The sequence below is a fragment of the Drosophila teissieri genome, chromosome 2L (genome assembly GCF_016746235.2).
Source record: "Drosophila teissieri strain GT53w chromosome 2L, Prin_Dtei_1.1, whole genome shotgun sequence".
Taxonomy (NCBI): Eukaryota; Metazoa; Arthropoda; class Insecta; order Diptera; family Drosophilidae; genus Drosophila; species Drosophila teissieri.
This window is the reverse complement of record NC_053029.1, coordinates 2,770,158-2,784,432: the sequence shown is the minus strand read 5'-3', so window position 1 is coordinate 2,784,432 and position 14,275 is coordinate 2,770,158. Positions and strand designations below refer to the sequence as shown.

General features: G+C 42.1%; 1 protein-coding gene across 2 annotated transcripts; it reads right to left on the bottom strand.

Annotated features, from left to right (window-relative positions):
- Nucleotides 1-179: 179 nt before the first annotated feature.
- Nucleotides 180-10,634, bottom strand: LOC122614687 (ATP-binding cassette sub-family G member 1). 2 transcript variants are annotated; one of them, XM_043789314.1, is made up of 11 exons: nt 10,511-10,634; nt 4,121-4,393; nt 2,682-2,971; nt 2,394-2,539; nt 2,055-2,293; nt 1,602-1,912; nt 1,365-1,533; nt 1,205-1,305; nt 981-1,136; nt 709-917; nt 180-646 (listed from the first exon to the last, which is right to left on the bottom strand). In XM_043789314.1, the coding sequence occupies exons 2-11, from the start codon at nt 4,209-4,211 to the stop codon at nt 508-510; spliced, it is 1,851 nt and encodes a 616-aa protein (XP_043645249.1). In that variant the 5' UTR covers nt 4,212-4,393; nt 10,511-10,634; the 3' UTR covers nt 180-507. The 2 variants fall into 2 exon arrangements, with proteins under 2 accessions (XP_043645249.1, XP_043645242.1); XM_043789307.1 differs by having other exon boundaries at nt 10,328-10,575.
- Nucleotides 10,635-14,275: the final 3,641 nt, after the last annotated feature.

The window sequence follows — 14,275 nt, the reverse complement described above, 5'->3', positions numbered from 1 at the left end:
CAACGGAAATATGAGCAGCTCCAAATGACTAACGCGTAAAGCTTGAAATATTTGTAACGTATTTTCAAAAAAATGTAAACAAAATATATTCAAGTAATAAACTACGCAAACTTATAGACCTTAAGCCTTTGTCCCCAGATTAATATCCCATTTTGCAATAAAAAGACTCGAGCAACTCATTCACTTAAGCTTCTTGTTTATTTCGTTGGTTCTCTTACAATTAGGTTAACTAGACAAGTAATTACACGTAAATATATAAAGGTTAGTTATCCATACATAAACAGTATAAAAACTATGATTCGCTATGCTTAGAGGTTGCCGCAACAGTTGGCACTCGCATATTGATTGCAATGGTCCGTTGCATTTGTTAAAGTATCACACGCCGGTATATAAAAGTTTGGGTTTACTTGCAACTAAGCGATATACATACATAAGTAACATAAAATCACATTCGATTCAAATTAAGCCGAATACTAAAAGCGAACTAAAAGCATAGCCCCCCCTCTTTCAGTTCGTCTTGATCTTGTGCTTCAGCGTAAAGTAGGCCAGAACCTTGAATATCGCTATTTGGATGAGGATCATGATGATGTTGTGCCCAAAGTCGCCGCCCTCCATGCCAAATTGTCGCAGCACAGTCACAGCGTTCCTATGCAATCAAAAGTACATGAATTATATAAATATTATGAATATGAATATGGTTCCACTCACTTGAAGTGGCAATAGAACTCCGTGGGCGGGCAGATCAACTGGCCACGCTGGTTGCCATACAGCGAGATGACCATGTTCTCCAGTGCGTAGCGGAGTGGCGATATGTAGGCCATGAACCGCATGGCGGCCGGAATGTGATTCAGCAGGATGAGGAAGCCGGAGAACATCAGCATGCACGACGTCGAAACGGCGCCAACGAAAGTTCCATTCTGCAAAGCAAGTTCGTAGTGAGAAAAGAATGCAAACTCCGATTGGATGAGGTGTTCACTTACCACTGGATTCAGCACGGTGCCCAGGAAGACGCCCAGACCATCCGCACAGATCGTGATCACCACCGCACTGAGTAGATACTTGACAAATCGTTCCATCTCCACGGGCTGATCCGTCATCAGATACCCTATCGTTATATACACCGTCGAGAAGATTATCTAAAAAAGGTGCAAGAGTATATAACTTAATACATTTAATAGTGATTTGGAAAAGTTGAAGCACTCACGTGGACTGGCGTGGATGTGATGATGGTGGCAAGGTAGTAGGTTCTCAGTTTGTACCAGTTGTTGAAGGTCTCCTTCCGGATGATCTCTATTTCGGCGGGATCTGTAATACGCAACATATAGTCTGCCATAGTAGTAGGCACTCCCTAGCCTTAGACTTACATCGCAAAATGCCCGGCATAATGGTGGTGTACCAGAGGTAAACGCAGTGGATCATAATCATGCCCACGTTGGATATTTGCTTGGTGGCATTGCTGCCCGAATCGCCGAAGAACAAACCAATCAAAATGGAACAGAGCACGTGAATGCCCAGCTTCAGGTAGGTAAGCGTCTAAAAAGGGGAATTTAATTATGCAATTAAGTCTATCAAAAAGGTGAGAGAGAGGTAAGCAAACTCACCCAATCCCGGAAGAACTGCAGGTGACAGCGGCCGATGAGCAGCCACAGGCGCATGTACTCCGTGGGCGGATAGGTGTGCTTGGTCAGGTCCTTCGACGACTCCATGTTCTGGATCTCGATCTTCTGCACCTGCACCTGCAACTGCCCAGCCGCTGACTGGGATTCGTTGAACTTGGCCACCTGCGTCTCACTGGGCGCCTCGGCAGCCTCGCCCTGCATCAACTGCTGGTCGTATCTCCAGCGGATGTCCTTGGCAGCTTCCGCCAGGGTCTCCGTCTGATCACCATAGTCGCCATTCGCGCATTCCAGCACTGAAATGATTAACACCTTTAATGAGACACCTTATCCCTCTCCTTGACTTCGGTATTGAACAGGTCCAATTAGGAGACTACTACTGACTATAGGCACTCCAAGTGAGCAATCAAGGGAATCAAAAAGGAAAGGGCTACTCACGGAAGTCGGCGGGATTGTGGTAGGGCGGGCACTCCAGGCCCACGCTGCTGAGAAACATGACCGTGTTCTGGGGCGTGCCCTGGTAGGTGCAACGACCCGCGCTGAGCACGTAGACCAGGTTGAAGAGATTGTAGATGTTCGTCGACGGCTGGTGGATCGTGCACACGATGGTGCGTCCCTCGTTGGCCAGGCCGCGCAGCAGCTGGATGGTGTCGAAGGAGGAGGAGCTGTCCAATCCGCTGTGGGTGATTCAAGGTCAGGGAATGTGTCAATCTGGAAACTGTGTGGCGATCTGTGTGGAACTGGTTTTGAGGATCACACAAGGGACCTCTCACTCACGTTGTGGGCTCGTCTAAAAATAACACCGCTGGATTGTCTATCAGCTCCAGGGCGATGGACAGGCGCTTCTTCTGGCCGCCACTCAGGTTGGAGCACTTCGTCTGCCGCGTCTTCGACAGCTTCAGCGAGTTGAGCAAGTAGTCGATCTGCAAATCACGCGCCAATTAGTGTTATTCTCTGGATTGTGAAGGTTATAGAAGAGTCCTGGCTGCTCTTAAAGTTAATGGATCATTATTCCACTTGAATTTGAATTTATTACAGAAAGTGTAGAGTGTTTGGATGGCCTACCAGGGTTCGCTTCTCCTTCAGACTGACGCATTTGTTGGAGATTTTAAGTGTGGCCGACATCAGCATGGTCTCCTCCACGGTGAAGTAGGGAAAGAAGTGATCATCCTGCATGATGTAGCCGCACAGCTTGCGCGCCTTCCCGATCTCGATCTTCCCGCTGACTCCGGACTTGGTCAGTCCGGTGAGGATGTTCATGAGACTAGATTTACCCGCGCCCGAGGGGCCCATGATGGCGGTCAGTTCGCCCGACTTGAAGGTACCCTTTATGCCCTTCAGCACCGACTTCTTCTCTGTAAAAATGAAAATGGATGATTAATTAATCGCAACAACATGAAGTACTAGTAACTAGTTTACATATATGCAGCTATTACATTTTAGTTATACGTTGTGTTACAAGCTTTATATGAAGTTTGTGTAACTGCCAGCTTGCCTCATAGTTTAGTTTAGTATATCATAACCCATAGCCTTCTCCCACATCAAATGATGTGAGTATTTCTTGCATGCGCCGCAATTAACCAGCATACAATAAGGTTAACAGGCGAGGAGCCATGAAGAAGGCAGGCTTTGAGTTAAAGACGCTCATTAAAAGTGCATACACTATAAAGCAGAATGGGTCAATCTAAATAATGATCGCTTGTTCCACTTGCGACTCATGCGCAATCTGTGAATGTGCTCCATTTTGGGGCAATCGTCTGCTCTATTGACTCTGGATTATCAAGGAGTAGCACCTGTGCTCCGGGATCTTTTCTTCCGGCACACTTTCGGTGCTAATCGAGATAGTCAATTTGCACTACGAGCTAATGGAGTGCACTGCGAGAAACTAAGCGAAACTATTTACATATTCCCAAGAGATTAAAGCTGCTCTCACAGAAAAGTTCCTCTAATAAAAAGGTTGCCTTAGATCTTGTTTTAACTTTCTTACGATTGATTTGGGAATATATTTTAGGCAGTTTTGGCTTTTTTACGATTAATTTGATTTGAGAATATATTTTAGGCAGTTTTTAAATTCTTACGATTGATTTGATAACTTATTTTAGGCAGTTTTAACTTTCTTAAGATTGGTTTGAGAATATATTTTAGGTAGTTTAAGCTTTTTTACGATTGAGAATATATTTTAGGTAGTTTAAGCTTTCCTACTCTTAATTTGAGAACATAGTTTAGGCACTTTTAACTATCCTACGGTTGATTTAAGAACATATTTTAATCAGTTTTGGAATTCTTACGATTGAATTGATAACTTATTTAAGGCAGTTTTAGCTTTCTTACGATTGATTTAAGAATATATTTTAGGTAGTTTTAGCTTTCCTACTATTAATTTGAGCACATATTTTAGGCAGTTTTAATTTTCTTACAAATAATTTGAGCACATATATTTAAGGCACTTTTAACTTTCTTACAACTGATTTGAGAACACATTCTAGGCATTTTTACCCACTTACCTTGCTTTTTGGGTACGTTGACCTGGTAGACGAGATCTTCGAAGTGAATGTCGATGCCGTAGACATTCTTCAACAATTTGCTGCTATCCATTTTGTGTGTACTCTTGCGAGTATTGTTCCCGTGCTGTTTACGAAAACGTTTGCGAACAACGCTGATTTATTTCGGTAGCTTATCGGAATATTTATTTGAATTGCTCGCTCGCCTTGCACATTATTTACACATATCAAATTCGGCGAAGAGCACTTTAAAATCGTTCTCGTTCTCGATTGTGGCTGCGCGCAGGAAACAAAACAGTGTATTATAATTGATTAGCAAACCATCTGGTTTCGAATAGCCCAACGTTTCCAGTTGCAATTTGTGTGGAATCGAAATGATATCACTTGAAGGCAAAACACAGCGCCAATTGGAGCGCGTCTCGAATCGCAGTGACCTCAAGGTTCGTGGATTTCGTGGATTTTCGTAACGAAAACTGGCGAACCGTTGCAGGCCCTTGATTTTTCCCTACACTCTGCACACAGATATCTATAGTGAATTTTCCGCGGGGAAAACAGCAAACTAGCAAAGTAAAAAGAGCTGCCAAAATGAAACTACCGATCTGCGCATGCGCCCCCGTTGGCCGCCAGCTGATAACTGCGGAAGAACTCGCCGCCAACTGAAAATGAAAAAGTGGGGAGCTCTGCCGCAGTCGCAGTCGCAGTCGCCGTCTCTGCCTCTGCTGGCGCCGACGCAGCAGCTTAAAAGCAAAACACTAAAACAAAAGCAATATGTGTATAAAAATTATAATCAGGCAGCACACTAAGCACACTCGCATATCAAATCAAAAAGAAAAAAAACCACACAGCGCCGCAATGCAAAACGCGCTGGAAGTCAACAATCGCAGTTAGTCGTCAGAATGGCGTTAAATTTCAAGTTTATAGTAAGTCGTGCGATTGTCGCCTATTTTCTCGTTTCGATTTTTGGTTTTTTGGACAAGGTATGCCTATTCCATTTTATAACTCATTCACACACACCTGTGCGTGAAAGAGAAATATAGTATAATATTTATGAAAATTAAATGCGATAAAGCGGCGAACGGCCTTGTCCAAAAACCAGAACATTCAACAGCGAAGTGTGTGCACAAGAAATCAACTAAAATTGATGTGCGAAATACTATTCTTGTGATTTGTTGTAAACAAAAGGTGGAGAATGTGGGAGAATGTGTGAGAATATTGGGCGAATTCTCAAGCACCTTCTGCTGCTTAAATGTTATGAGAATTCCACTCATTACTTTTCCCATTACATTTGAAATATGTATACACCTCTGCAACCGCAAGAAAATTCCAAGTTTTATTTAAATTTACATACATCTCGCACTTCTCGCCACTTGCTGGTTTTCAAAGAACTTCCGCAAATTATTCAATTAGTCATGGAACACGTAGTTCAATTCCAGAGAAAACTCCCACTACGTGACTTTCAGTTTCTCTAGGGTTATAATAATATGCCCGCAATATACCCATTACAGCTTGTAAATGATCTCGGGAAAATTGCCCTACGATTGACTTTAGGGAATGGCTCACTGGTTAGTATGCAACTGCTGTTAACTGGTATGATCTACACTTTCTGGGGAATATTCTCGCCTGACATACTGATTTCCCTTTTTTTTAGTGCTGACTCAATTCATATGCCTCGGTTTTACACACTAGGTGATCACAATTACCGCAAAAAAGCAAACAGAACAGATTGCCAAACCGCCGAAAAGCAGCAGCTAAAATTGCGAAACAGATAATTACGAAATTACATCAAAAGCGCTGAAAATGGTTGAAAAAAAAGAACGTTGCGCCGGTCAGTTCTTAGAACAAAACTGAAAACTGGTTTGGTTTGGCGACAATCGTGGAAAAAGTGATGCTGAATAGAGTTGTAAGAGGTGTAAACGGGAGAGAGGAGGCAATCCAACTACAGTGCGCACCCGATATGGGTCATCAGTTGGTAAAGCCAACATTAATTACATGAAATTGTAATACAACCTTCATGACAATGCCCAATGTGATTCTGCTCTTTGCCGTGCAATTAAAACTAGCAACCTTAAAATAATTGCTTTGCATTAAGGCCAAGCTGCTGATTACAAAAGCGCAATTTTCATAATTTTTTTTTTAGTAAAAACGCCGAAAAACGTGTGAGGACTTCTGGTTGGCGAGTGAGCACTGTAATTGGTTTTATTTTTGGTTCTCGTTTCGCATTTTGCAAATCTTGCGCCACGGAATTCCATCTCTGAATGGAAAACTGGACAAAAGTCCGTCTCAAATTGGGGGCCTGTGAGTTTGGGGGCTTTAGAATTTGATTACGTGACCGTTGAATTAATGTCTCAAGATTTCGTACGCCACTTGGCTGCACACAAAAACCTTCGCGGGGTAAACAAAAGTGATGAAAACAGCGCGCACGGAAGCGCTCAAATAAACAAGAAGTATAAAGTATAGTATAGTATTTTTTTTAATATACAAAATGAGGTTATCATTATGAGCCACCACTTATTGGGCGGCAGTCAGCTGTGCGGGGCTCCCATGGTTATCTATTCGCTTGGGGGAAAAATAATGTCAATTAATAATAGCTGTCCTACCTTCGCCATTGAAACCTCTGCTGACCCGCGGCTCGATAAAATTACAAATGCAGCCGACTATCGGCACAAAACGGCAATAACAAATAATAATAATAATAATAACAACATTGACAATAGCAATAGCAATAACAATAACAACGAGCGTCGCAGGTTGAAAAAAAAACACACAGAGACATTTCTTGGGAAGGCACACACTTGTGCTCAGAACGCAGAACTCAGAAGTCAGAACTCTGGACTGGAATGCCACTTGCTATCAATTAAAATAAATTGTAATAACATTGCCTTTGACTTTTCCACATTTGAATTGAGTCATTCTGGGCGAATCTCCCCCAAAACCTTGCCATTTTCACCCATATTACCCATGGGGGGTTTTCTACGAAGTTTCTGCGGTTTGCTGGGAAACATGAAGCAATCCTATAGATAAACTCGGAAGTGAGTGAATTTGATTGAGTTCATTTGATATACATGTGCTTAGTTATTGGGAAAGGTCTGGAAATTCAATTTGTCAGTTGTCAAGTAGTTTAGACAACGTTTGCCACTCGAAGAAATAATCTAAAAGAGGCATAGAAAATTGGTTCTTAAGATCAATACTTTAAAGTGCATGATAATTAAAATTAAGTATAAATGCCATGTCCAAGTGGTATCTTTTTATATTTTTGATAGATTTTTCTGTCAGTTTGTGCTTGTTTCGACCTTCTTATCGATTTAGCAGCATGACTCATGCGATAGTACTCCCACTTTCCACTTGGCAATTGGATCTACAAGTGTTTTGGTTCCGGGTGCTGGGAACTAGGAAAAACAGATGCCTGCCTGGTGATACATACAAGTAATAGAGTAATACGTTCTAATCTTGCTCTTGCATAAACACAACAAATCGCACGGGTATAAACAAACCGGCAAGTGCTGAAAGCGAAACAGCCTGCCCATCAATCCGTCGGATGCGAAAAGTTCCCGAACCCGTTGCACGTGTGTGTGGCGAAGATGATGATGATGTGATGATACGATGATGATGATCATCACTTGTGCAATGCGAGTGTATTGCGGCATCAGTGGCGAAGTAACATAAATAATCGCATAACGCGATGCTATAACCGTCTACTATTCTGCTATCAACTATCAACCCTTTGTGATTTAGCAGTCGGGCAAATAAGTTTTGCATTCAATTAGCCGCTATTGCGCTTACGTAATTACGTAATGCAAAGGCAAATGCAAATATATAGTAGCTCATTCATGCGGCGATCTCTACACACACAGCCGCCACTTGGGCAATTATCGGCTGTCAAAACTTCAGGAAGGGTGTCAAGTTTTCATCGGTTCTGTCAGCGGATTTAGTAACGCTTTTTGAAGGCTTGCAAAAAAATTCCAAAACTATGGACAATGAACCCAGTTCCTTTCGCAATTATCGCCAATATTGCTGAGCTACTGCTACTGCACAAGGCCTTTGGCAAAGTGCTTACCACAATCTTTTCCGCTCTTTCTTTTAATTTATTGAGATCATATAGTAACTGTGTACATGTGCCGCTATAATTATTGGCAACAATGTTGTAAGCCGTTCAAATAATTTGCCATGCGTTGAAGTTGTAAGTTAATCACTTCCTAGATCTTAAGAGTTTAGGTATGCAAACTAGACGCAGTCTAGATATCTCACTTTACATTTTACATCAGCAAATGTATCAAATTGACCCCTGCTGATAGCTGCGTTCTATCGTCTAGACTTCTTCGCTGGAAGAGCGCAAAAAATTCAACTGCCCCACATAGATAGAGCTTTTGGAAAAAACAGACAGAGATAACAGCGAGAAATCCAACACAATTCTCTAGACAAGAGATGAATACAACTGGGAGACACCGCGTGACGCTCATTCATGCTTTTATAATACGAAAATAGAATTCTTCTGTCGCCCAGCTGAAGATCTCAAGCATTCTCATCTCACCCATACCGTCCATATACACATAAGTAAGTATGTATGTATATATATACGTTCATATGGCCAAGAGATATAACGAATTAAGTGGAGGCAAGGTTACACGAAATCAAATTATGCTCTGGGCTACATTGTTGGCTCGTGATCATCTATTCCACTGATTAGAGGAATCCGAATACGAATCCGAATGCAAACTCAAGGGCAACTGGGCTGGAAGCAGAAACTCGGATTGGATCGGATCGGATCGACTTCCATTTCCTTGGTGCATTCGCTCTAGGACCGATAAGTCGTTTGTTTGCCCTAATGGTTGATAAGGAGGGTCAGCCTTTCGCACAGCCGCACCCTCGCCGCCCCCCGAAGCACACTCATAAATGCTCTGTGTGTCATGTGCACAGGCAGAAAAGAATGCACACTTTAAAATCAAGTAATTGTACTCAAGCAAAGAACTTCTTTAGCTCACTTGTTGTATCCTTGAACTATAATTATGTGGCATGCAATGAGTTACTATAATTACCAATAACCTTCTAATTTCCAAAATTACAGCCCAATGAAATATTTAGAAAAACACAGAAAACGAAGCTATTTTCTTTGCTGTTTTCTTTCACTGCTTGGGAAATGACTGACTTTGTTTGCACTTGTGTTTAGATTGGGGCGCGAACTTGAAGCCCCATGCAAAGCGGTGGGTATTGCATTACAAATTGTACTTTTCCACACTAGAACCACTACGACCACACACAGCACCCACAATAAGAGCCGCCCCAACCACCGAGTGGAGCCTGCTGGCCCACATTCTGCGGTGGTGACAATGGCATCGTCGTGTCCGCGAGGGTGGGGCCATCTTGGCATTGGTTCCATTCCATTCTGGCCATGTCCGTTCGCTGCTCTGGTGGCGGCGGCGGCGAGTGATATCATCATCACAATTTGGCAGGGCATAATCGCTGACTAATAAAATGCAAATAAATACTCCAGTTTATTTGATCAAGACGCCGTGGCGAACAAGTCCAAACATTTCGGTCATTAAAACCGAACGACACACGGACATACGGACACACGGACATACGGACAAACGGACATACGGGCATACGGACATACGGACATACGGACTTACGGGGCGTATGCGTATTACTAACGTGCGGTAATTGCGTAGCCGACATGGAGTCCCCGTGAAAGATTCTCCACACCATCTACCACACCATCTACCATCTAGCATCGTTTGAAATCCAAAATCGCTCTCCCAGCGAACTTTGATCTGTGAAGAATGGGTTGAGTATAAATTGTTATGCCTCATTTGTTGATGTGTGTCTGCGGTCTATTTTCTGTATGATTTCATTACAAATAATTAGAATAAGACCCAGAAAGCGAGGCGAAGGCCCCGAAAAGCGGGACACACACCAAAAAACCGGGGAACGTGCCAAAAAGTAAAAATGAAATGTGTAGAATGGGAAATAGAACACAGCTGGAAATTAATGCAATTCCCCGTCGCAGTTCAAAAAGGTGTGCATTTTCGATTTTTCGAACCGATTTTTGTGGTATAAATTTCGATTTGCGTGCGTATTTTGATTTTAATTTTACAATTTGTTGCCTTTTATTTCTGCTGACTCACACAAACTGCACTGGCTAATAGGGAACATAAGATCGAGATTTTATGCGATCACTGAGATTTTCGTGATTTTCCACACAAGAACACACACCAAAAAACACAGCTGGCACACGATTGTTTTGACCGGCGCGAGAACTGAAGATTTTATTTATAATTTCGGGTAGAAATATGCAAGCTTTTGAGACTTTTGATTTGTAACACGCGCGCAGAAGAACCGAACCATATACCATATGTATCTATATGTCTGGCCAAGAATATATGTATATATATATACCCGTATGCTTTCTTTGCTCGGACGTGGACAAAACGCTTCCGAATCGCTCGAATTGCGACGCGAGACTGAGGCGACTTTCAGACAGCGACTGGCTAAGTACAACGCGGTCCGCTCGACTAGTTGATTTTTCGAAGCCTTTGCCGGCGCCAGCGTGCATATGGATATATCCGCAGAGCGGTACGTTGATTCACCCGCTGGCAGTGGCCACTGTACCTAAGGTTATTAATAAAAAGCGGTCGCTCGGAGCTTCTTCAAGCTGCGGCCCCATTGTTTATGATATGCCGCGTGATTTGTGCGGCGAATCAAATTCGATTCTCAGTATTCTCGCAGATTGGGACAATGTGCAAAATGCACATTTCGCATTTTCGCATTCGTCAGATACTCTTTCGCAGGGTACTGCCACTTGCAGCCATAGAATGCTGATTATAATCAGGAACTTGGACTACTGAAGTTTACAAATAATGCTGATTATAATCGGGAACTTATACTACTTCAGTTTACAAATATTTTAATCTATTTATTTATTCTTAGAGAAATGTTGATAATTTTTGAATCGCAGTGTACCATCAGATGTTCCACAAATTCAACTGGCATTTCGTTCCGCTCAGTTCCGCAAGTCATAGAGTTGCCGCTTTATCTGGCAGCCAGTTGAGATCTATTATATTTCCTTTTCAGCCGGGATCTATTCACGTTTGATGTTGTCCATGCAATACACACACACGCTGTAATTTAGTGCTTAGCGTTGATTATATAATCAGTGATAATGTGACACAGAAGGTCGAAGTTAAGCAGCCATTTCAAAAAGGGAATTACTCGGCTGCTCGACTTGACATACGACTATGAGAAACGGGCAAGTTAGACAATGAATCCGATTGAACTTGAATATGGTTTGTTTTTTTTCTGCGGTAGCTTCTGCGGATTATCGCTTTGGAACCCTTTCTATTATAAGTGCCCTATCGAAATACAAATATAGCCGGGCAAAGTGCGCATTATTCCTGACGATTTCAATACACTGCCACTTGCAGTTTGATAACGCGAAAAATGCAAACGCATGGTGAGAAAGGGATTAATGTATTCGCATTCGCAGCTCAACCTTTGGTGTGGATGAAAGACAAGCGGCGAATGCATTGGAAATATTCAGCAAATTAACTCGAAACTAATTTGTTCACACCTCTAATACGCGAATACGCCAATACGTGAATGGTAATTGCCAATGCAGTGGATTAATAATAGACAATTACACTTGACTATAAATATTTCAGCAAGCTGTCTATGGGAATTCCAATACGAGCTGCCGGCTTTAAACTCCAGTGGCACTTGGCGCCGTCACACAATAAATGTCATTCGGCATATGGCATTTTCCGCCCCTTCGATTACCCTTTTAATTAGGCGATCTTATCGGGCTGCAAAAAAGGGTTACATATCTGGGCTTCGACATGATATACGACCCCATATTTGTGAGCCCCGCCCAGGGGAATACAGTTATTTGCACTTCAATAATAACGGACGTAATAGAAACAAATACTCTCTACTCGCGCCTGTTGATTGTTATCGTTGGGCCACATTATATATCCTATATATATATATATATGGGCATACAGTGCGTTTCGCGACCTTAAGCCCTTCATAAACGTGAGCTGGGCTGGCTGATTAGCCGGGATTCAGTGGCACAGATAAGCCCAATTTCTAGTACTATTTATATGCGATGATCTATCTATTCAAGTCGCAAATCGAATTACCCATACATTCCTGTGCTGCACTATGAGATTAATATTGAGCTTGCTGCAGGCAGTGTGTACCTGTTTATTGATTGGCTTATCAAATTAATTCTGCTGAGCACATAAAACCCTTGATTACTACTTCCAATAGTAATCCGAGCCAATAATACAAATATTTGTGACTATTAAATGCATAGCTGCTTGCTGGCAATCTGTACTTTTGTAAAATAATAACGAGATGGGCAAAGTTTACCACATCCGCTGAATATTCCATATAAAGGTGCAAATACCGTAGTAATTGATGGAAATTCAGTAATGAGTGATTATTCTTAATCGAATCAAGCCAAACAAACACCCTATTCAACTGTTGCATTACCCAGTAACCTAAAACGTAATAATATGCACTCGCTAATCGTTTGGAATCGCACACGTTTCGCACAGATAGCCTTATTAATTAATTGTTAACCCATAAATATTATTATGACACATGGAGTGGCTCGCTGCTCTGATTACCATTTTGATTGATGGACCAAGATCTACGAGTATGTATTCGTATTATAAACAGCTCAAGCTGGTTGCCCATTTTATGAAAGTTCTAACTTTCGGGAATACCCATTTTTTTGGCATAAACCTGTTGCCGCTGGAGGCCACGAAAAACGCAAAGTCTGTGCGCAGTCTAGACAAGCTGCGTATAGTATCTTTGTATCTATGTATCTATGTATCTATGTATCTATGTATCTTTATATCTATGTATATTTGTACCTATGTATCTTTGTAACTATCTATCATTGTATCTATGTATCTTTGTATCTTTTTATCTTTGTATCTTTGTATCGATGTCTCTTTGTATCTACGTATCTTTGTATCTATGTATCTTTGTATCTATGTATCTTTTAATCTTTTTATCTATGTATCTTTTTATCTATGTATCTTTGTATCTTTGTATCTCTGTATGCATATTTCATGATATATTTAGTTGAGTACGTAGTGTGGCTTATCAGCGAAAGGCAGCCACAAATCGACTTCGAAGTCAGCGGCTTCGTCGACGGCGTTTTCCTGCGTGCTTTGAGCCGACATGCGATCGCGATCGCGTTTGACATTGACATTGAAATCGAACATCGAACATCGTGCGCTGTGAGTGGCGCACACAAACACGCTGCGAATACAAAAAGCCAGCAGCTACATTGAAAAAAAAAACACAACAGCAACACCAGAAGCAGCCACCAAACAAAAAAAAGCTGTAAGAATAACTAAGCCAGTAGCAAAAGCATTTGAGGCGGCAACTTGAGCAGCACAAACGGCTATATCAAGAGCAAACAAACCAAACAAACCAGCAACATGAGAAGTTGCAACAGCCGCACGATGATCAGTCATAGTGGCACTTTAACCAAAGCAAACAAACATGCAACATGACTAGCTACAACTGCCACAAGCAGCAGCACGACGAGCAGCTACAACCCACAACTAGCAGTCTAAGCCACGAGTATCGCCGAGTATCTTAACCCATTGACAAAAGGCATGTACAGCATTTTGGAAACGACAACAACCGGCTGGCCTTCCTAGCCCACAAAAATCGGAATTAAGCAAATATAGTAGCTGCGAAGCATAAAAGCTGAGCGCCAAAAAAAGCTCGATGGGAATGCCGCTGACCCCGCCAAGATCCCCCTGCTTTCCCCTCAAAGCCCCTCTATGTGACCATATATACTCGTATATATTGGTATCTATATTGGCCAGAAGTCTAAGCCTTTGGGGAGTTTTGTTTGTGGTATGGGGGTCGGCGACGTGTGCAGCGTCACGGTTGAGTGAACCCAACGCGCAACTCGCGCACCTTAGATAAATTTCAATGAACTGCATCCTATAAAACCAAATGGTTTGGCGATGCCATTCAATGAATCGAAAGTTATGCCCAAGGCTCCACAATTATCTGTTATTATGGGATCGAAGCCAAGTGCTTATAGTGTGATTCACAGTGAAATGAGTTGAATAGCATTTGATCGAAGCTACGGCCAGAAGTATTTCTAAGAAACAAAACAAACATAAAACAGTA

Coding starts and splice junctions, on each gene's coding strand:
- LOC122614687 (XM_043789314.1), bottom strand. CDS start 4,211: ATGGATAGCAGCAAATTGTTGAAGAATGTCTACGGCATCGACATTCAC. Junction 1,913..2,054: donor CCACAATCCCGCCGACTTCC/GTGAGTAGCCCT, acceptor TAATCATTTCAG/TGCTGGAATGCGCGAATGGC. Junction 647..708: donor GAGTTCTATTGCCACTTCAA/GTGAGTGGAACC, acceptor TTGATTGCATAG/GAACGCTGTGACTGTGCTGC.